At 39.1% G+C, this 19,906-nt stretch overlaps 2 protein-coding genes across 6 annotated transcripts; one reads left to right on the top strand and one right to left on the bottom strand.

The window, feature by feature from the left end:
- Nucleotides 1-161: 161 nt before the first annotated feature.
- On the bottom strand, nt 162-6,480 carry rhebl1 (Ras homolog, mTORC1 binding like 1). The gene is made up of 8 exons (XM_046028866.1): nt 6,043-6,480; nt 4,517-4,588; nt 4,342-4,409; nt 4,007-4,089; nt 2,992-3,048; nt 2,847-2,894; nt 1,976-2,057; nt 162-1,894 (listed from the first exon to the last, which is right to left on the bottom strand). Exons 1-8 carry the CDS (start codon nt 6,092-6,094, stop codon nt 1,802-1,804), a joined length of 555 nt encoding a protein of 184 aa, XP_045884822.1. The 5' UTR covers nt 6,095-6,480; the 3' UTR covers nt 162-1,801.
- A 3,831-nt stretch (nt 6,481-10,311) lies between these two features.
- Nucleotides 10,312-19,879, top strand: LOC123957036 (zinc finger protein Eos-like). Of its 5 annotated transcripts, none has more exons than XM_046029644.1 (8): nt 10,312-10,449; nt 11,575-11,632; nt 11,731-11,835; nt 12,061-12,315; nt 13,645-13,812; nt 13,900-14,049; nt 14,366-14,497; nt 15,203-19,879. In XM_046029644.1, exons 2-8 carry the CDS (start codon nt 11,593-11,595, stop codon nt 16,087-16,089), a joined length of 1,737 nt encoding a protein of 578 aa, XP_045885600.1. In that variant the 5' UTR covers nt 10,312-10,449; nt 11,575-11,592; the 3' UTR covers nt 16,090-19,879. The 5 variants fall into 5 exon arrangements, with proteins under 5 accessions (XP_045885600.1, XP_045885603.1, XP_045885599.1 ...); XM_046029647.1 differs by lacking the exon at nt 11,575-11,632 and having other exon boundaries at nt 10,324-10,449; nt 15,203-15,343; nt 15,464-19,879; XM_046029645.1 differs by lacking the exon at nt 10,312-10,449 and adding an exon at nt 10,638-10,827.
- Nucleotides 19,880-19,906: the final 27 nt, after the last annotated feature.

Below are 19,906 nucleotides of genomic sequence, written 5' to 3'. Positions count from 1 at the left end.
GTGTATACAGTAATTTAAAGTGCAAGTGAAGTTACCGTATTGAAAGATGACCAGTTACTGTAGTACATCAACCTATGCACTGCTGTGCAGTAATATACTGTATTAGGCGCCCATGCTTTTTGCTACTTATAACTACCCAAATAATGCAGCCAAAATCAGAATGACACATCAAATGAGTAACAGATTTATTTATATACAAAACTGTTTACAGCAAGATTTCTGAATTAACATTGACCCGCGGGGGGGTATTGGTATTCAGGTGCACAACACCACCTGCGCCATGGTATCAAGTCAACAGAAGGAGAGAAAAAAAACTTTAAGAGCACCTTGAGTCATGAAGGGAAGCAGATGAGGGAGTTTGAACTGTAAGGCACAAGACACAGCATCACCGCTTATCTTTAACCATCATCAATCACCCATCACTCAACTACATACTCAGCAAAGCACTTGATAAAAACTACCCATTTTACTACCAAACTACCCACTATAGGTACGACATGAGGATTTTGTCTGTGTGTGTGTGTGGTGGTGGTGGTGGGGGGGGGGTCCACATTGTGTCATGTCTTTGTAAAGTTACAAGATCTAAGATAAGCCATTAAGGATCTCAAGCATTTGACAGTGATCATGCAAGTACACAATATGAATTAAATGGACTGCATGCCATCTGGGCTTCAAGCCTGCATGAACAATCAAATGAGCTCAAAAATTACTAAGCTAACTCTGTGGCCTTGAGCCAATTAAATAGTCTTATTCAATGTTAAAATAAAAAAAAATTAAAAACTGAAACTCAACAATGTTCATAATTATAACGCACTTATAACCATGTACTCTACTTAGGATACTGAAGTTAGAGTAAACCTGCACCACCCATGATATAACCATAGTATTTAATCAATTTCTAAGATTCTATTTATATTGTAATAAAAAGGCCATAACTGGTGAATATCTATACTAAATTTCTGAGGGCTGTCCATAACATCTTTATTACAGTCAATAAGAAGAAATTAAACTGTTGAAACAATGGAAGAGGACTCATCTGCTTAGCCAGAGAGCTTAAAACATGAGTTGTTACATATACAAATAGATTCCCTCCATTGTGAACAGTTCAAGAGTTCATTGGTAAAAGGTACCTGAAGAGGAGTTAATAAAAATTACTGTAAGTAGAGCTGTGAAACCCCAGTGAAATTTCTTCTTCTCATCCCTGGGAGTTCAAGGATATCCACCATTTGTGAGAAATACTGACATTTAAACACCACATTTAAAGCAATGTGTACTGTGACTCTCCATCACTGTCAAAGAAAGACCTGCTGAAATAATACCAGTCCTTTAAAAAGGTTATTAACAAGTCACTGTACATACTCCAAGAGTTACGACACAATAACGAATGATGTCTCAAACATCTGATTTACAAGTAGTTATTACCATAATACGTTTATCAAAAAAATTGGGACCAATATGTTTGGCAATGTTTTGTTTTCTGAGCATTTAGTTGAACTCAAAGTAAATATTTTGCCCAGTCATAGATTGCATTTCAGTATTTTAAGAAAGTGTTCACTGACGGTGTTCCTTTGTCTAAAACAAATCTTGCTCTTAGAAACTTCTCCCTGTGGTTACAAATAGTGGGATAGTTTATCAACTGTCTGAGCAGTTGCTTTGCTAGGTAAATCAATCTGTTATCACAGTGGAGCAGAAAAGTTCCACTGCAGTGTCTTGGTGGTGGCGAGGTCACGGTTGGCAAGCTGGTGAAGTTGTGCCTCCTGTCTTCAGCAAATGACCTCATTGATGTCCTGGATACACTTTTTTACATCACAGCGCACTTCTTCTCCTCTGGGGGTGCATTTCCATCAGCTTTCTCCATCTCCAAAATGATCCGCTTGAAAACCTCCACAGCAGTCTGCATTGCAAGAATATGGTCATCATTGTGTGAATCTGTGTCAGACATAATGTGTGGACTGCACCGAGGAGATATCGATACCTCATTCTCCTTGGCTGAGGACTCCATGAATGCAGCACCCCAGGAATCAGCAAGTTTTTTTCCCTCCTCTGGCTTGATAACCCTGGAAAAATGAAATGGAAACTTCACTGAAAACAGAAATGTTTGAGTGGGTGGTGACAGAAAGGTTGACAGAGAGAGAATATGTGGTACTTTTCTTTAAGGATAAGGCAGGCAATTTTATATTTTTCCGTTGTCAAAAAATTAGAAGACTTCGGCCCCAAACCCATATGCTCCTACTGAAGATGTTCATCTTTAAAAAAAAAACCCAAAACAAAACAAAAAAAAAACAACAGGCCACAAAAACACACATTTATTTTTTTCTTGAAAGCTCAATCATTTCCTAAAACAGATGGGCACTGTAACTTTTAGCAAATGTTAAATGGCAAGGCATTTGTCAGGGACTAGTTGTAGCCGCATATACGGTGCTTCAGGGACTATGAATGGCAGCACGACATTGTGCTCATGACCATCATAGTGAAGAACATGTCAATTAGTGCAACAGCGTAACTCGGTGACATTTTTTTTTTAGTTTTTGGACAACAATGGAGGTCTAATTCACAGAGGAATACACTATATCTGGCTTTGGCTACACAGTACTTATTTAATAGGATCAATTCATTGTTGGTTTTGCCATTTTAATTTGTTGACACTAAGAAAAATACAGAATATCCCCAGACTTACCCTTTTACTTCCAAAACAACAAATGCTTGCCATTTAAAATGTATTTCATGTTGAATTAAATTGAGTGTTATTGCATAGTTTAGGACCAAAAAGTCTAATAGCATTATCAGTGTTATTTTTATCTGACAGAAACATTTGCGGTTTATATTATTATAATAATCTTGATTACCTTTCCATGTGTAGATCTTTTTTGTTCCCTACAAGGACAGTTGGTACCCTAAAAAGACAATATCCTAGTTGAAAAAAGTCACTTGGAAAAACCACAAAAGACATTTTTAGAAGCATTGAATTTTATAAGATCAAACTAAACTTACTGAATCTTCCCAACCATGTCTAGAAGCTTGTCATGTAGGACCTGCACAACTTCAAAACTGAACAGAGACAGACATCAAAGTACATTTAAATACTGATCTTTATCAACTGATATGTTACTTAGTAATAACTTATTAATCCAAAGAACCTAATTAGAGCTGCAACGACTTATCAATTATTAAATTAATCACTAACTATTTTGATCATCGTTTAAATAATTTTTTTACAATAAAAAAAAAGTCAAATTTCAAGATTCCAGCTACTTAAATGTGAATATTTTCTGGTTTCTTTAGTCCTCTGTGACAGTGAACTATTTGGGTTGTGGACAAAACAAGATATTTGAGGACTTCATATTAGGCTTGGGTTGTATATAACAGTGGGTTTAACCCTTATAAATCTTTGTGGTTTAGGAATAATGGATTATGAACGGTGAAGTCTGTATATGTTCAAACACAATGCTAACATCAATTGTAAGACACATATAGTGTTGTCTACCTCAGGAGTTTTCAAAGTCTGAGACCGCGGGCCTCCCCTCAGACAAAGCTTGGGAAACGGCGCCCACATCTTTAGTTTACTTGGTAAGTTTCGCTCAATTCCTGGATGCCTATGGGATCATAATTATATTATTTGATCTCACAGACACTCAACATTTGAACCAAAATAGCCTAATATTGCTGTTTGACATAACCTTTGACTACATCAAATAGTTTTAAAAAAGGTCTGTCCTAAGGCCTTTCTGGCTCTGATGGGGGGAAAACAGTTCCCAAAAACTACTGTATCTCTCAACTCTCACACATGTAGGCTATTGTATGTGATCTCCTTTTGATAACTAATGCAATAAGTAATGTAATATTGTTTCACTTCCATTCACAGAGCTTCCCCTGAAACTGTTTGGAGCCCCACTAGGGAGGCCCGCATCACACTTTGAAAACCCCTGGTCTACCTCATATCGTGCCTGAAGACTTGACAGTGTATGCCTCATAATTCAAACATAAGAAAACACACCCATCCACTCACCTTTTCATGGAAGTCACTGAATAGACAAGGACATACCCATGGATGTCCATTGAGTGGGATTGGTGAAAAATTGAGTACTCATCCTACAGACAGAGGAGAGGTTTTATAATCTCATAGGATATGACTGCTACCAAACACAAAACACATTTTTAAAAAGAATCAGAAACAAGACTTTAGCGTCAAAAAAAAAAACTGGCACACAACTTGTCTGACAGCCGAGTATATCATAATATCAGAAATGCCTAAAGTTAAATAATTGGTTTTTAACAGATCAGAATATTTAAAACATAGAGTTTAGTGCTCGTGTCAGATATAGTGGTACATGAACAACTTACTTGTCCAGCTGTATCAACCAGCTGAAGATTGAAGTCTTGACCATTCATGCTGACCATTTTGTTAAAGGCTAGGGAGAGGGATGAACTAGTTTTACAAAACATTTCTTTACATTAAGCCAATTCCATTGTGACTTTCTTTGCTGCAATATCTTACAAACAATACAAAGACACCTACTGTTTTCGATGGTGGGGTCATAGGAGTCGACAAACTGTCCTTCCACAAACTGTATTGTAAGAGATGACTTCCCTGAGCAGGGCAAAGAAACACGGCATGTTTGTTTTACTGCCATTTTAAAACATCTCTTTCTTTCTACTCTTTCTTTACAACAAAAACCTATATTACAATACATACATGCGACACACATAAAACCTGTGTCAGCATTATGACTTAGTGATGGTTTTAACCCTTTACAGAATAACCTATACAGTTACAAGTGTTACACCAAATTCTGTGAGCCATTAAATTATATGACCTGATCAGAAATTTCAGCTACATTGCCATGGTAAATGTTTTTATAATACAAAATAAAATACTTTATTTTGATAGCTATAACCAAAGATGGTGCCTCTGTGGTGTTTAGACCACACACTTGACCTGTCAGACTCTGGTGGTAGAGGATCAATTAACAGACACATATTGACAGGTGAAGTGATGGTTCCCTTCTTTCTGATCAACACTACAGTTTCTGCTGCCACAGTTATCAGAAATTGTGATCCGATGTGTATCAGTGGGGTTATTGTCTTCTTCACAACTATTAAGATGTTACATTATCTAAATGCTATGATGGCACCATTTTTGATAATTGCTGCTATCAGAATTATGTGATAAAATATGACAAAAACGTTTGCAGTGGTAATACAGCTTAAAGTTTTCTGTTTTTAATATAGGGCTGAACAATTAATCAAAACTGTATCAAAATTGCAATATGGCCTACAGCAAGGTGGTGCATTATTTGTTAAAGGTTATATGTGTGTCAAAAAAACATTTTAAATTAAATATTGTCCTGCTGCAGAGACGTCCTGGCCTACACATCATATTCTACAGACTGAGGAAAACATCTTTGTTTGGTGCAGATCATTGCAAAAATCACACCATGACTAATTTTAATATGTTTTTCAATGAAAATTGGAATAATTATGTAAAAACGACCATTCCCTCCAATTTCGCAATTGCAATATCAGTCAAATTAATCGCAATAAGATATTATTTCAAAATCCTTCAGCGCTGTAGCTGAAAGTCCAAACTGGACCTCAGAACCTGATTTGTCATATAATTTGATGTAGAACCGGCCACACAGACATGTTATTATAAATAAATATGACTGGTGTGAACTTGGTAGGAGGTAGAATATTGTTCCAGGCTGAGTTCCTTAAATTGTGCACAGTAACTGTTACATACTTTGTGTGTGTGCCACGCTAGCCTAAAGTTTCGCCACTCACCACTTGGCTCGGTACCAGGATCTCACCGGCTAACTGTTTACACAGAACACGTTACAACTACAACAGACGGCTACAGACCTAAAGCAAGCTGTTGTTTTTAATGTAGTTTAGTAACCAACTGCTCAGCAAACGCATGTGAACAAAAAGAAACATGGACAAAGGTAATCTAGCGTTGCTGTTCAGTCGGAAGGGAAAACAAAGCCAGGACATTAGCCTGTTAGCCAGCTAGCTCAATAACATTAGCTCGTGTGCTTTACTCACCTACAGACCTGTAACCTATAACAGCAATCTTTCGATGTTTTGGTTGAGGCATTGTAGTGAAAACGGTGTTCAACTGGATTCTGATAATGTAGTACGCCACCTAGTTTTACTATCTAAACAAACTTTTATCGCCACATTCGTCTCACATCACGTGACAACAACAAACTTTTCGGAGCCGCCGCCGCTCGAGCTCTCTCCTGGGCCTCGAATTAGAAGTTCAGAGTTTAAGTACAACTTGTACTTTTTCCAAAATGTGTCTCTTTCTGTATCTGCTAAAGTAATCGATATCGATCGATAGTTTGAAATGATGAAATTGTCGTTTTAACGGAAACTGGAAACGGTGAAAACGCTTGTTCAACGCGATTACAGTTTGCAAGTCAAAGTGACGGAAACTGTCATTGTGTAAGCACACCGTCGTAAAACCGGAGAACACGTCGGAACGGCGTGGACCTACAATCTGGCCAATTTGTACAGTAGAGGTCACTCTTTGTGCGTCCCAGCTCCCAGCGGACTCACAGTGAAAATGTCCTTAATATCAACAGGTGTGGGCTCCTTTGTTTCAGTATATATATGTATATGTCAGAGGTTTTCAGACCTATTAACATTTATTAAAAGGATAAGTTGCTTGAGAGTTCATCTCAAGCAACTTATCCATATATACAGAGAATACAGTTCAAACAATACAGTAAATGTACACATACACATACATAGTGTTGGGAAAGTTACTTTGGAAATGTAATAGGTTACCGATTATAAGTTACCCTATTTAAAATGTAATAGTTGTGTAACTATTTCAATTGCTTTATTAATGTATGTAACGTATTACATTTAATTAGATCTTTTTTATTACTTTTCTAAATTTCTAATGAATGTTTTCAAGTGTTAACCATTTTCAAAAGACAGCTTGAGAGGCACTTTTTTGGCAGACTGGTGGAGCTGCAAATTTATACATAAAAACCAATCAAAAGCATCAGAATAGCATCAAGCTTTACTAAACAGCTGGAAATGGCAAAAAAGACATTGTGCACATGAAAAAAAGATGCAAGGAAACTAAAAGTATAGTATTCAACATATAGCCTAGCTTTTTACAGAAAATATTCAGATGTAACTCCCAATGTCCCCAAAAAACAAAGGACCACTGGACTAAACGACTACAGACCCGTCGCCCTGACATCTGTGGTTATGAAGTCCTTTGAGCGCCTTGTGTTGTCCCACCTGAAATCCATCACAGACCCACTCCTGGACCCCCTGCAGTTTGCCTACAGAGCCAACAGGTCTGTAGATGATGCAGTAAACATGGCCCTTCATTACATCCTCCAGCGCCTGGACTCCCCAGGAACCTATGCCAGGATCCTGTTTGTGGACTTCAGCTCTGCTTTTAACACCATCATCCCGGCCCTGCTTCAGGACAAGCTCTCTCAGCTGAATGTGCCTGACTCCACCTGCAGGTGGATCACTGACTTCCTGACAGACAGGAAGCAGCATGTTAAGCTGGGAAAACATCTCTCTGACTCCGGGACCATCAGCACCGGTGCTTCTCAGGGCTACGTTATTTCCCCCATGCTCTTCTCCCTGTACACCAACGGCTGCACCTCCAGTCACCAGTCTGTCAAGTTCCTGAAGTTTGCGGACATCTCTGGTGGGGATGAGTCCGCCTACAGGTGGGAGATCGACCATCTGGTGACCTGGTGCAGCCAGAACAGTCTGGAGCTCAACGCTTTGAAGACAGTGGAGATGGTCGCAGACTTCAGAAAGAGCGCAGCCCCACCCTCCCCCATCATCCTGTGTGACTCCCCAGTCAACACAGTGGACTCCTTCCGCTTCCTGGGCACCATCATCTCCCAGGACCTCAAGTGGGAGCTGAACATCACCTCCATCATCAAGAAGGCCCAGCAGAGGATGTACTTCCTGCGGCAGCTGAAGAAGTCCACCCTGCCAAAGACAATGATGGTGCACTTCTACAGCAGGAAAGATTGCAGCTGACCCCTCCCACCCTGGACACAAACTGTTTCAGATTCTCCCCTCTAGCAGGAGGCTGCAGTCCATCAGGACCAAAACCTCTCACCACAACAGTTTCTTTCCGATGGCAGTGGGCTTCCTCAACAAGGCCCGGGTCCCCATTGTCAGTGACTCTCATGCCCCTCTCCCCAAACTCGCACACACTCATACACTCTCCTGACCCCATACTTTACAACATGGCTCAACTGTGCTTTATGCTCATGTTACCAACTTTTGCACATACTTGTCAACATTGTATTATAGTATTATTGTATCTTTTTATATTTTTTGTATACTTGTAAATTTTTCTGTTCTCCTTACTTTTTATATATTTATATTACTGTTTATGTTATGTGTACTGTAAGCACCAATTCACACCAAAGCAAATTCCTCGTATGTGAAAATGTACCTGGCAATAAACCTGATTCTGATTCTGATTCTGATGAACATTTTCACAAGTAACTTTAATTACAAATTTTACCCAGTAACTGTAGCAGATTACAGTTACATTTATGTTGTAATTTAATTAGGTGACTAAATTACATGTAACTAGTTATTCCCCAACACTGCCCAAACAAAGCTATATGTATGCACGTACATATTGGAGATAGCCTACATTATTTATTTATATATCTCAAGTATAATTACAAACAAGAGCAGGTTGTTTGAAGATAGGTAAAAACAGATGCCTTAAGGACATAAAAGGAAGTAAAATATCTAAGTGAACTGGACAGGTTGTTCCAATCAGATGTAGATTTAATTTTTTTCCTTATAAATTTTAGGAACAAAGAAAAAAGGATCCACAGTGTGCCTAGACTATATGACATCCTATATGGAATTAAACTTTGTTTTAAGTAATATGAAAAGTTAAAGAAAATGCATTAAAAAATCTTCTAGGTTTAGGTAAGGACACCTCAAAACAAATCTACATCATCAACTATTGTAAATTATATTAAGAGGATGAACATTTGTTTCTGAGGTATTCTGCATAATCTTGTATTGGTAATATCAACTGCGAAATCCTTTTTTTCCTAACCTGTAGGGTGAAAAAGCTGATAGAACTATACAATCTCAGGCTGTCATTTATTTACTTTGTCATTGAGTCAATATGGGGTTTAAAAGAAAGTTGAGAATCACGCCAGTGACCCAAATATTTAAATTCGTACTGTTTCTCGAGTGGTAAGAAATGAATTGACCAATTACTGGTTAAAAGCAAAAAATAGATTTAGTGCCAAACAACTATCTATAAGACTTCTTCTTATTCAGTAGAGGTTTGTTAAAAGAAAACCATTTTTGAGCAGCATCAGAATTATGAAATAAATAGTAGCCTATATAGCTTAGACTAAATACTAATGGTTTTATCCCCACTCTAAACTTCACCTGATCCTCCGAGTCTGACCCTTCATACTTTACCTTAATAACTGAACACAATATCGCGCTTTCTTGGAACATATATGGCTACATTGAATGTGGTGGACATGTTTCTTAAACAGGCAACAGTGAGCATACATTTATTCTAACACTTGTATTGTTCTGAGATTTGTGATGGAACTTCAATACTTTTTGAGGATACAGATTAAAAGTAGCCTATTAAAATTCTTCTGTTCTTGATTAGATATTGCCTGTCGTAACTAATAAGTTTGCAAAGTTTGTTGGAAGGAGTTCGTTAAAAAATTATTAATTTCTGTGGTTTGTGGTTTCAAAAAATATACAATTTTGGTTTATTTTACATTTGGTACTGAAACTCTGGTATTGTAATGGATACCAAGCTAGGAAACTTTTAACTGAACACAGTCAGGTATTCTGAAGACAAAACATAGTCACAGAAACAATTATTCTTCACACACTCTGGATGGGACAGGTAAGGATGGCTGTTGAGTTCCTCTTGGTGTTATGCAAAGACTGTTTTGGCACCTCCTGGATCCCAGCATACTGCATACTAAAAGGCAACACGTTTCCCCCCTTTTGAGACAGTGATGTGCACTGTCCAAATGCTGGGGAAAAGCCTGCAGAGTTCAGGCAGTGAAGCATCACAATGACAGATAAGGTGTGGTTCAATATAAAATTAGTCAACAAGTTGGAGACCTGCAGAATAACTTATTAAGTGTAAGGAGACAAATGCACAAATCTTAAATCAAAACTACAGCTACTAAATCTATTGTCAGTAATGTTTTACGTGCTGAATAAATTAACAAATGTTGATGTTAATTGACAGTTTTGTATGCAGATTCCAGTGTAGACCTGCTAACTGCTGGTGGTGTTTGACAGCAGTATAGACTATGGACACATTTAGGATGTAACCGGAAACAGTTTGGAGGTGGAGGTAAATGCTGCCGGGAGATGCTGCCGTCATAAACAGGCAGATGAAAATTCAGAAACACCTCACTGAAACGGCCCTGACAGGGACAGGTAATGCAGCTGTTACTGCGAGAACAGGACAACTTTAAAAGTACTCTTATAGTTGAATACCCCCACCGTGTTGTGTTGTAAAAGTCCTATGCGAGGCTTCAGGGAGCGAAAGCTAACTAGCGAGCTAACCACTAGCTGGCTAGCGATATCATTTGGGAGGCGGTGGGTACCATAGCAACCGTTTAGGAAACATTGATCGCTAGCTAGCTAATGTAGTTCATGCTAACGTTGGTTTGTTATGCTAGCGTTAAACAAGACGACATAGAGACTTAAATGCTCAATTTAGCGTTATTCAGCCAAGTAATGTCACAAGTCAGCGGTATCTACCTCGCGTCATCGCCTATATTAATGAGCTGTAACTTTGCTCCATGCTCTTTAGTAAGCTGCCGAGAATGAAAAATGATCGTAACGTTAGTGTTGAGTTTAGCTAACGGTAATTTCCATCACATGCAGTTAGCCAACGTTAGCCACCAAGGCCGACCCGTAAACTTGGGTTAACGTTACACCAACGCCACCGTTATGTAAAAGTAAAAGCTATTTTGAGACTAGTTTGTCTCAGATGAGCTTGTCGTTAGATTAGTTTAACGTTATCTTACTTTACCAATGTTGTCATTGGTCAACCTAATTGTAACTCAATCAGCTGATCTGTGGCTGCTAAGCTTAGAGTTGGCGCTAAATTAGCAGCTAGTTAACTTATTCTGATACGAATAATCAGCCTACATCAGCTAATCTTCAAGACATGTATTGTTAGCGCTAGGAGCTAATGTTACAGTTAAATACTGGTGCAGTTCAGAATGTATTGTCTTAGTGATCGGTAGATATCGGACATTCACGCTAGCGTTTAGTGTATTTGTTATTTTTTAGTTATTGAAAGTGTCTGATAAGTGATCATAAGTGAATTAGGTCTTATGTAATACCAATTATGTAATACCAATTTCATTGACGTGCATCCGGGGTTTTCAAATCAAAATGTGATGTCAAATTGGACCTCTGCCTAACTTCTGTATGCTTTCCTGTTATATTAATGAGGGGTTGCATTGTAGAGGTTGCATGTCACACGGTTGAGTGAGTGGATGTGTGAGATAATTCGGTTTGATCCCGACCTCGTCATAACTGTCATTTCAGTATTTAGCTTGAACTAGTATGGATGTTGATGACTGCAATGGCCGGTCTTACATATCAGGTAGGGTAGATTTATTTCATCACAGATTAACTTTCCTTCAGATGTTGGCATGTTGTTCAAATGACATATCTTGCTTTTGTGTCCTTTTTTGGTCGCAGCTAGTGGAGACTCTTCAATGGAAAGAGATTTTTCTGGGGCCCTTGGAGGTCCAACAGTGAGCACCCCAAACAGCAAGGAGACCTCTCCTAGTCGCTCCCTCAGTGGTTAGTGAGAAAACAAGTGTGAATCCCACAAAACAGACTGTATGATGGATAATCAAATCCCAAAAACCTAATTATTTCATAAGCCAGTTTATTACTTCCAGATGATATAATAGGACATATCACAGTAATATATAATCTGTGATCTGTCGCATGTTTCCAAATGTTGTGTAAAGGTACATTATCTAATTGAAAGCCTTCTTTATGTTTGCTCTTGTGCCTTTATAGCCAACTCCATTAAAGTGGAGCTGTACAGCGATGAAGACCCAGGTCGCAGTACTGAAGATGAAAGAGGGGAGCGAGTAGAGGAAGGAGGTCCAGAGCAGGGATCTGAGGCTGTTGGAGACTACAGGGAGACCACCAATCCTGAAACCATACCAACTGGAGCCACCAGAATGCCAAACGGAAAGCTCAAGTGTGACATCTGTGGAATGATCTGCATTGGGCCTAATGTTCTCATGGTGCATAAACGCAGCCATACAGGTGACTGCCATTCTTGGGTTTGGCATATAATCGGACATTATGATAATGTCTCATACATCTTTATCTGTACCCATTTGTTGTATGCCATTGTTTACTTAAAAATATTGTTTAGTAATCAAGACTGAATGGCAGAACTAAGATAATCTGATGATGGATACTATTTTTGAATGCCCCGGTGTACTTGCAGTTGAATCTGGGTGTAAGAACATCTTCGTATTCTTATCCTAAACCTCTCTTATTTTTTTTCTGTGAGGCTTGTTAGTCCGCGTTTCAAGTCAAATTCACCAAAACCTCTCTACTAAACTAACTTAAATCGCTCAGCCTGATGAACGACACCAGTTCATGAAGAGGTGTGAATTCATGAGATTTCATGATAAGCATAATTGACACCCCCTGACATTATAAGGCTACCTCTTCTGCTACATTTGTGGGTAGAGTGAGAAGAAGACTTTCACACTGCAGAGCCTCAAGCCCTGCAGTCAGAAATCAGCAGACAAAAAGATTTTTAAAAATTGCATAACAGAGGAGTCAAATGAAAGTTTATTCCACAAAATAAAATGGTCAGACAATTAACACAGAGCTGTGGTACACTGCTGCTATAAAACAATGGTGATTGCATGGGTGAGAGTGCGCAAACTCTTCTGGGGTGCTCCTTTTATTTCCCATGCTTCATCCTGGTTGGCCAGCTTCAACCTCCATTGGCCAATGTGCAGCTTTGCCAAGCAGCACAAGTGCAAGCCAATCACCCATTCAGGACCTAAAGAGAAACTAGTGGGGAAGGAAGAAAGCAGGAGGAAAACAAAACAAAAACAGTCTGCTTGGCATGTAACACAGAAATGAAGAGGAAGTGGTTCACCTGAAGTTAGAAAGCAAAGCAGTCCATGACTACTATGAGAGGTGGTCTTAAATAGTACACAGAAGGTGATGTTACACTGCTGGGTGAAACAGAGGATTGGTAGGAGGAGGATATTATGCTGAAATATGCCAACAAACATCATAAAATAATTTGAAAAAAGAAAATTGTAAATTGGCAAGCCATGAACACAATATTAATTTAGTCTAACATACATTTATTTGAGTTATGTTAGCAAACATATATAAACTCTAAATTCATTCAGATTTCAGATTTTGAATCCCCTTTTAAAGAAATTCTGTACATGATAACTACTGGGTGAATTTTTACCAGAACATTGGTGAATGCCACCAATTAAATCACTCGTCTGTCCCACTCATGAACAAATCTGTTTTTAAGAGGAATTGAGGCCCAATGTGCCAAAGACTATAGATGTAGTTAAATAAGTTGGGTTGACAGGTTTGATCTATCCCCAGGTGAGCGACCATTCCAATGTAATCAGTGTGGCGCCTCCTTCACTCAAAAGGGTAACCTGCTCCGCCACATCAAGCTCCACTCAGGGGAGAAACCCTTTAAATGTCCCTTCTGCAGCTATGCCTGTCGAAGACGAGACGCACTTACTGGTCACCTTCGCACTCATGCTGGTAGGACAGATTCAAGCCTGATAAATGTTTGTTTTTTTGTCTTATGAGAGTGTATAGTGACAAAAGCAATTCCCACTTTGTCCCCAGTCTCTTCTCCAACTGTAGGGAAGCCGTATAAGTGCAGTTATTGTGGCCGCAGTTACAAGCAGCAGAGCACCCTGGAGGAGCACCGTGAGCGCTGCCACAGCTACTTACAGAGTCTGGAGTCACAGCAGCCATCCAGTGCACAGAATCAAGGTACGGTATTATGGCATTCACGGAGATGGTATGGTAGAAGTAAAGATCATTTTCTCAGATAGGACAGTAACCTAAATGACAACGGTGTTGTAAATGTCCATTTCAAAATGGATTGTAGTAGCATCTAATGTAGAGATGTAGTCTACTTCCTTACCAAGGTAACGCACACAACCCCTCACTTATTTTTTTTTTTATCCAAATGTTGGTTTAGATTCTAATGAAAACCAGCAGGCAACCTAAACATTTGGGATAAATGCTGTCTAGGTAATTAGAACCGCCCAAAAATAACATTACAGTTTGTTTGTACTCTGTGCAGGAGAGGAGATGAGAGAGCTAGAGTTTATACCTGACTCTCTACTGCAACCCTCCTCAGACAAGATGGCATTTATCGATCGGCTCGCCAACAGCATCACCAAACGCAAGAGATCCACACCACAAAAATTTGTAGGTGAGCATTTGGTCTCAGTGTGGACAGGTTGAGGACACGGTGAAAGCAGCAGTAATCGCTTGAATTGGGTACATCATATAATAGTAGGGCTGCAACTAACAAGTATTTTCATTATCGATTAAGTTGATTATTTTCTCGATTAATTATTGAGAAAACTGGGAAAGATGTCGATCAGTGCATCCCAAAGCCCAAGATGACGTCCTCAAAGGTCCTCTTTTGTCCACAAACAAAATAAATTCAGTTTACTGTCATAGAGGAGCAAAGAAACCAGAAAATATTCACATTTGAGTAGCTGGAATTAAATTAATTGCCAACAAAGTTGGCAATTAATTTAATAGTTGACTGCTAATAAATTTATCAAATAATTGTTGCAGCTCTATACAATAGTACAGATTTTTTAAATCCTAGTGATGTGACCACCGGCTTTCACACTTTTATGTATTCAAGCTGTATGATTTCCTGTAGATTCAAACCAAATGTCAAAGTGAATCAGGAACACATTGGGATGATAATTGACAACAGTGGAAATAGGCTCAGGACACCTATGATATATAACTTCCAACCTCAATATGGCATCCAAAATTAATTTAAACAATGTGGCTTGCCCATATATACAATTTTTTGTTTTGTTTTGAAAATGCAGTTTTAACGTCTTCCACAGACTTCCATAGTACAGTGTCATAAGATCATGTATCTTTTTTGCAGGACAGAAGCACATACGCCTCAACCTTTCAGATGCACCTTATGAGCTAAGCACTGGTTTGGATAAAGAGAGGGAGATGCACGCAGGGGACCTTGAAACCCCGCACTTTACTGGTCTGGGAGGAGAATACGCCGGTGTAGCAGGTAATGGAGGAGGACGGGTATCAGACACACTGAGGCCTACACACCTTCCCACCACTCACTCTTCATGTTTATCAGAACTCAGGCCGATCCACAGCTCCATTCACACTTCCCTCGCTCTAGGCCCGAGGCTGGATTGTACAGGGATTGGAGCTGGGCTGGGCGCTGCGGGTGTAGGGGGGAGGGAGGCAGCAGAGGGTCACGAAGACCTGCCTGCGGGTCGAAGTCACGCACCCTCCCCTAGCAATGGTTGCCAGGACTCCACGGACACAGAGAGCATGCCAGACGAGCCGTGCAACAGTACGGCCCTGACTCCAACCCTGCACAGTAACAACGGCCATCATCTTCTCCTCTCCAACAACCATCATCCAGCGCCTCCTCCCATTGCACACCACAGGAGCCGGGACCGTCACAGTCCCAGCCACGCCAAAGACAGGGAGGTGGAAAGAGAGGATGGAGGCCACTCAGCCCTCCCACCTCCTGCCCTCGCGCCAACTCCCAGCTCACCTACTGCGCCCTCCTCCACCTCTAGGGAGGCATTTCGGGTTGTAGACGGGGAGGGGCGAGCTGTGCGCTCTTTTCGTTGTGAGCACTGCCGTGTGCTTTTCCTGGACCATGTCATGTTTACCATCCACATGGGCTGCCACGGTTTTCGCCAGCCTTTTGAGTGCAACATCTGTGGCCACCGCAGCCAAGACCGCTATGAATTTTCTTCACACATCGTCCGCGGGGAGCACATCCTTGACTGAGGAGAAAGGGTGGACAACCTGCTTCACCTGGAGCTATTGTTATACTAAGACAAGGACCTGGCTGGGTTTGGTCTGCACACGAGACACAAATGACCTGAAGCTGATATTAATATTTCAAACCGGTACTGGTACAGTTAACATGTGCATGAATGGCAAGTTCCTGTGTGTATTTCTTAAATTATAATAGTGGTCCTTATTATTTTCAGTGCACTTTGAACAATGAATTCAAATTCATTTTAATTAAATGTATTCTAAAGTAGATGAAGAGCAAATGCACTTTGCCATCTGTAGATGTGCCTTGCTCCAAAATTGAGGATTCAAACTTGATGCACAAATTATGGGAAAAAATCTGACATTTGTCCCTAACCTGAAAACGTTCCCTTCTTGTGCACTTTAACAGATGTAACTAATAGTATATATAATAAAAAAAAGTGTCAATAAGAAGTTCATAGGATCACCTACAATAGAATCTGTAGAGGTTGTAATGCCGTGTTGCATTTATTCAGTGAAATTATTACCTAACAAATGTTCTGCAAAGTTTTTTCCAAATTGGGGTTGATTCTATATAACAGATTGCTTTTTATAATGGGAATAAGTGAAGACCAAACTCAAAAACCAGGTCCAAGTCGTAGATGTTTCTGAAGGGTTGTCCGTGAATTAGAAATGCACTTTTGTTTTTAATGAGGGTTGGTGTGGACAGATCTGAGAGTGTGTGTGTGAGTGTGTGCATGAGTGACCCTGTGTTTTTTGGAAGTAAATTGAATAAGTAAAGTTGAAAATGAAGGCCTTTGTGCGAATGCTGTGTGGGGTAGCGTATGAAATATTTGTTTTTCTTTTCTATGACTGCTTTTGTTGCACTGATACCTGCCAGAATACTATGATTATATTAAACTATTTTATGGAATACATTAATGACCTGCACATTTCTCTCAAAATGTGAGGAAAAACAATTGTTTTTTCTCACTAGGAAAGTATGAGTATGAATATCACTGCCACAGTCTTGGATTACTGAAGAGGTTAGGGTCTTACCAAGTCCTTAACATGTTCCCTTTCATAATGACATCAAACTGCAAACAAACCAACACATATTCTATTTATGCTATATTTAAAAATTATTTTGGTGTTAAATTTCATTGTATTGTGCCTTTCTTCACCCTGATCACACCTTGTTGACCAGAATGAAGGACATGAACTACCAACTGTCGTATCTTGAAACAGATCGTTGTGGGTGATTTTAGACATCATGAACTACAAAATAATTTACTTATTCAAGTAGCTTTCCAGACACTGTAAAGTCTCTGGCTTACAGCTTTGCACAATCTTTCTTTCATCCTATTCAAAGAACCAATTCTGCTAATTTCTCAAAGACTAAATGTGCATGGCATTTGGCACAAATTGATCTAACATGAATGAGTGCATTGTGGAGTGGCAGTTTACTACTGTCCTCACAGCTTACATCCAAAAAAAGATGTTTTATTTGAATTTTCTTTGAACATATTTCAGTCCACAGAGTTGCCCAGACGCTGGTGTGATGGGAAAGTGACACAGGTGTTTATTTCAAAATGGGTTTTGTCAGTTGTGATCTGTGATGATGAAATGATCCTGTCTTGGTGAAGAAATGTATGTCAAGAGAAATGTGTCAGTGGAAAGGAAACTGCCAGCTCTTGATTCTGTTTCCAGTGATAGTTAATGTAGTCACTCCTCGTTACGACTTTACACAGTTTAAGCACAAGAAGTTGAACTGTCCTGCGGGCTGATGAAGTCTAGATTACAGAAATGGGCACAAAAATCAAGACGGCGTTGTAGAAGGTGTATATCTCTGTGTGCTACATTAGAATAGCCATAAAAGTAATTTGGGAAAGACTAAATTTTCACAGATCCGCTTATATCCAAAAAGTCTGGACAAATACTGAATATAGTAAAAATCATCAGCTGAGCCCATTAACTTTTGTGTGCAGTGCAGAAAAAAAAAGTATTTTGACATTATTTCATATAAGTTTGTAAATTTCCTCAGCATCAAGACATGTTGGTTCTTAGAAGTCTTTTGCAGGCTAAACAGAAACCACGGTCATAAGTGTTGTGAATGGTTCCTTGGTTCTGTCTTATACTGAACTCGATCTTGTACTGAACCTCACATTTTAAGTAGTGGTCTAGATGTGCAGAAGCTCTGAAATATTGTTTTTATGAAGAGGAATAAAAAAAGTACTTTTCATATAATTTTTAGATCACCATGAGCGTAGTTCTCTGTAGCACCACACAATAGTTCCCCCATGGCTGAGCCAAAGAACCACTTATTTCCTACTGTTAAGCACTTTTCCCTGTTGCAGTGGCAAAATTAAAGTAAATGAATATATTTGTACATACAGTATGAATTAGGACGAAGCTGCAAGGTAATATTTCTCTTTTCGTTGCTTTGTCAGGCAAACCTTGTAGATGTTAAAATGGTCTCTCTTTTTTTCTCCAGGAGTTATCTCCACTTAGTTTTGCAGAAGAATCTTTTTGGGGGTTTTCCCCTTTCAAAATAAAAGTTGTAGATGTTTACCTCAAATTTACTTTTGTTTAAAGAATTGTAACAAGTGGAGCTACATTTGTTTTGACAGATGGTGAGAAAGTTTGCTTTGGTGCACATTGCTGAATGAGGTTTATAATGCTCTTTGGTGATCTCTTCTCAGCCGTAATGAAACAAACTAAAATAGGTGGTTCAAATTTTCTCTCCCAAAGTTGAAGTTGCATTTAATAATCAAATTGTCTTGCCTTAATATAAGAATTGACTGTTGAGAATTGACAAGTTTGTTTTAAATTGAACGTCTGTCACCGAATCTTGAAATGTACTTTCCTTTAACCTAATCAAGAAAATACAGACAGTGCGACTTCAAATGATTCAACACCAAAGTTGTCTTTGTAAATTACTGAAATGATCATATGCGAGCAAAAAAAATGCTTTGACCAATCAATACGTTACACTCTTCTTCACTGTGCATATTTGGATTTAGACAACAACTTGTGTCTGCACAAAGGCCCAGGTGTGATTCCTGTGTATTAGACGTAACTATTGTGCCTTTGGCTTAAGGTCTTTTCTGCATCGTTTCCTCCCACCCCTCTCAGTTAAAATTGTTACATTTGAAGTGTACTATTTGGTTTGAAATTGTTATTTACAAACAACTGTATACCTAATACGGCTAAGAACAGTGACCTTGGCCAGACTGCTAGGAGCCCCCAAGTCTGTCAAGTATTGTACAAAAGTAAAGAAGCTTGGGCCCCCAATCCCTCATGACTTCTAATCTACTGCAGAATTCATATTTGATAAATTCTAATTCTGCATGAAAGAACGAGCACATTTTACCATGCAAGAGAAAATGTGTCCCTTTTTCACATGTTGAGTTTGCGTGTATTTTTTTTTAATTCATGTGCAACACTAGACAGTAATGTGCTTCTAAACCTGATGCATGTGGTACCAATGCTGTTTGCGCCTCAATTTACACCCTGGCCACCTTTCCATTTTCTCAAAAGTAAACTGTAATCCCAGACCAAGACAGCTATAAACTTCAGAAGAGAAACTTGTTTCGTGGTATTTTGTTCAAATGTTTTCCTTGTTGCACTGTCTGTTCCCTTCAGTTTTACCATCTTTGTTAACCTCCCCACTCCTGTAAATGGTCTGATATCGCTTTAAATAACTGCAGAGCCTTTTTAAATGTATCATATGTAATTATGCATTTGCGTAATTTGATCTTAAACTACTGTAAGTTTTGTACTGTAAGAAAGTCTATTCCAAATAAAAAAAAATACTTGACAGGCCTTTCTTCTCTACAGCTACACC

This window comes from Micropterus dolomieu, linkage group LG18 (assembly GCF_021292245.1).
Source record: "Micropterus dolomieu isolate WLL.071019.BEF.003 ecotype Adirondacks linkage group LG18, ASM2129224v1, whole genome shotgun sequence".
Classification (NCBI taxonomy): domain Eukaryota; kingdom Metazoa; phylum Chordata; class Actinopteri; order Centrarchiformes; family Centrarchidae; genus Micropterus; species Micropterus dolomieu.
This window is presented reverse-complemented; position numbering and strand designations above follow the sequence as displayed.

Excerpts from the sequence above, each read along its gene's own strand:
- rhebl1 (XM_046028866.1), bottom strand. The coding sequence starts at position 6,094 with ATGCCTCAACCAAAACATCGAAAGATTGCTGTTATAGGTTACAGGTCT. Across the intron at positions 3,049-4,006 it reads TCAGTGACTTCCATGAAAAG|TTTTGAAGTTGTGCAGGTCC; the intron begins GTGAGTGGATGG and ends GTCTCTGTTCAG. Across the intron at positions 2,895-2,991 it reads GACATGGTTGGGAAGATTCA|GGTACCAACTGTCCTTGTAG; the intron begins GTAAGTTTAGTT and ends TTGTCTTTTTAG.
- LOC123957036 (XM_046029643.1), top strand. The coding sequence starts at position 10,368 with ATGCTGCCGGGAGATGCTGCCGTCATAAACAGGCAGATGAAAATTCAG. Across the intron at positions 10,450-11,730 it reads AACGGCCCTGACAGGGACAG|CTAGTGGAGACTCTTCAATG; the intron begins GTAATGCAGCTG and ends TTTTGGTCGCAG. Across the intron at positions 12,316-13,644 it reads GCATAAACGCAGCCATACAG|GTGAGCGACCATTCCAATGT; the intron begins GTGACTGCCATT and ends ATCTATCCCCAG.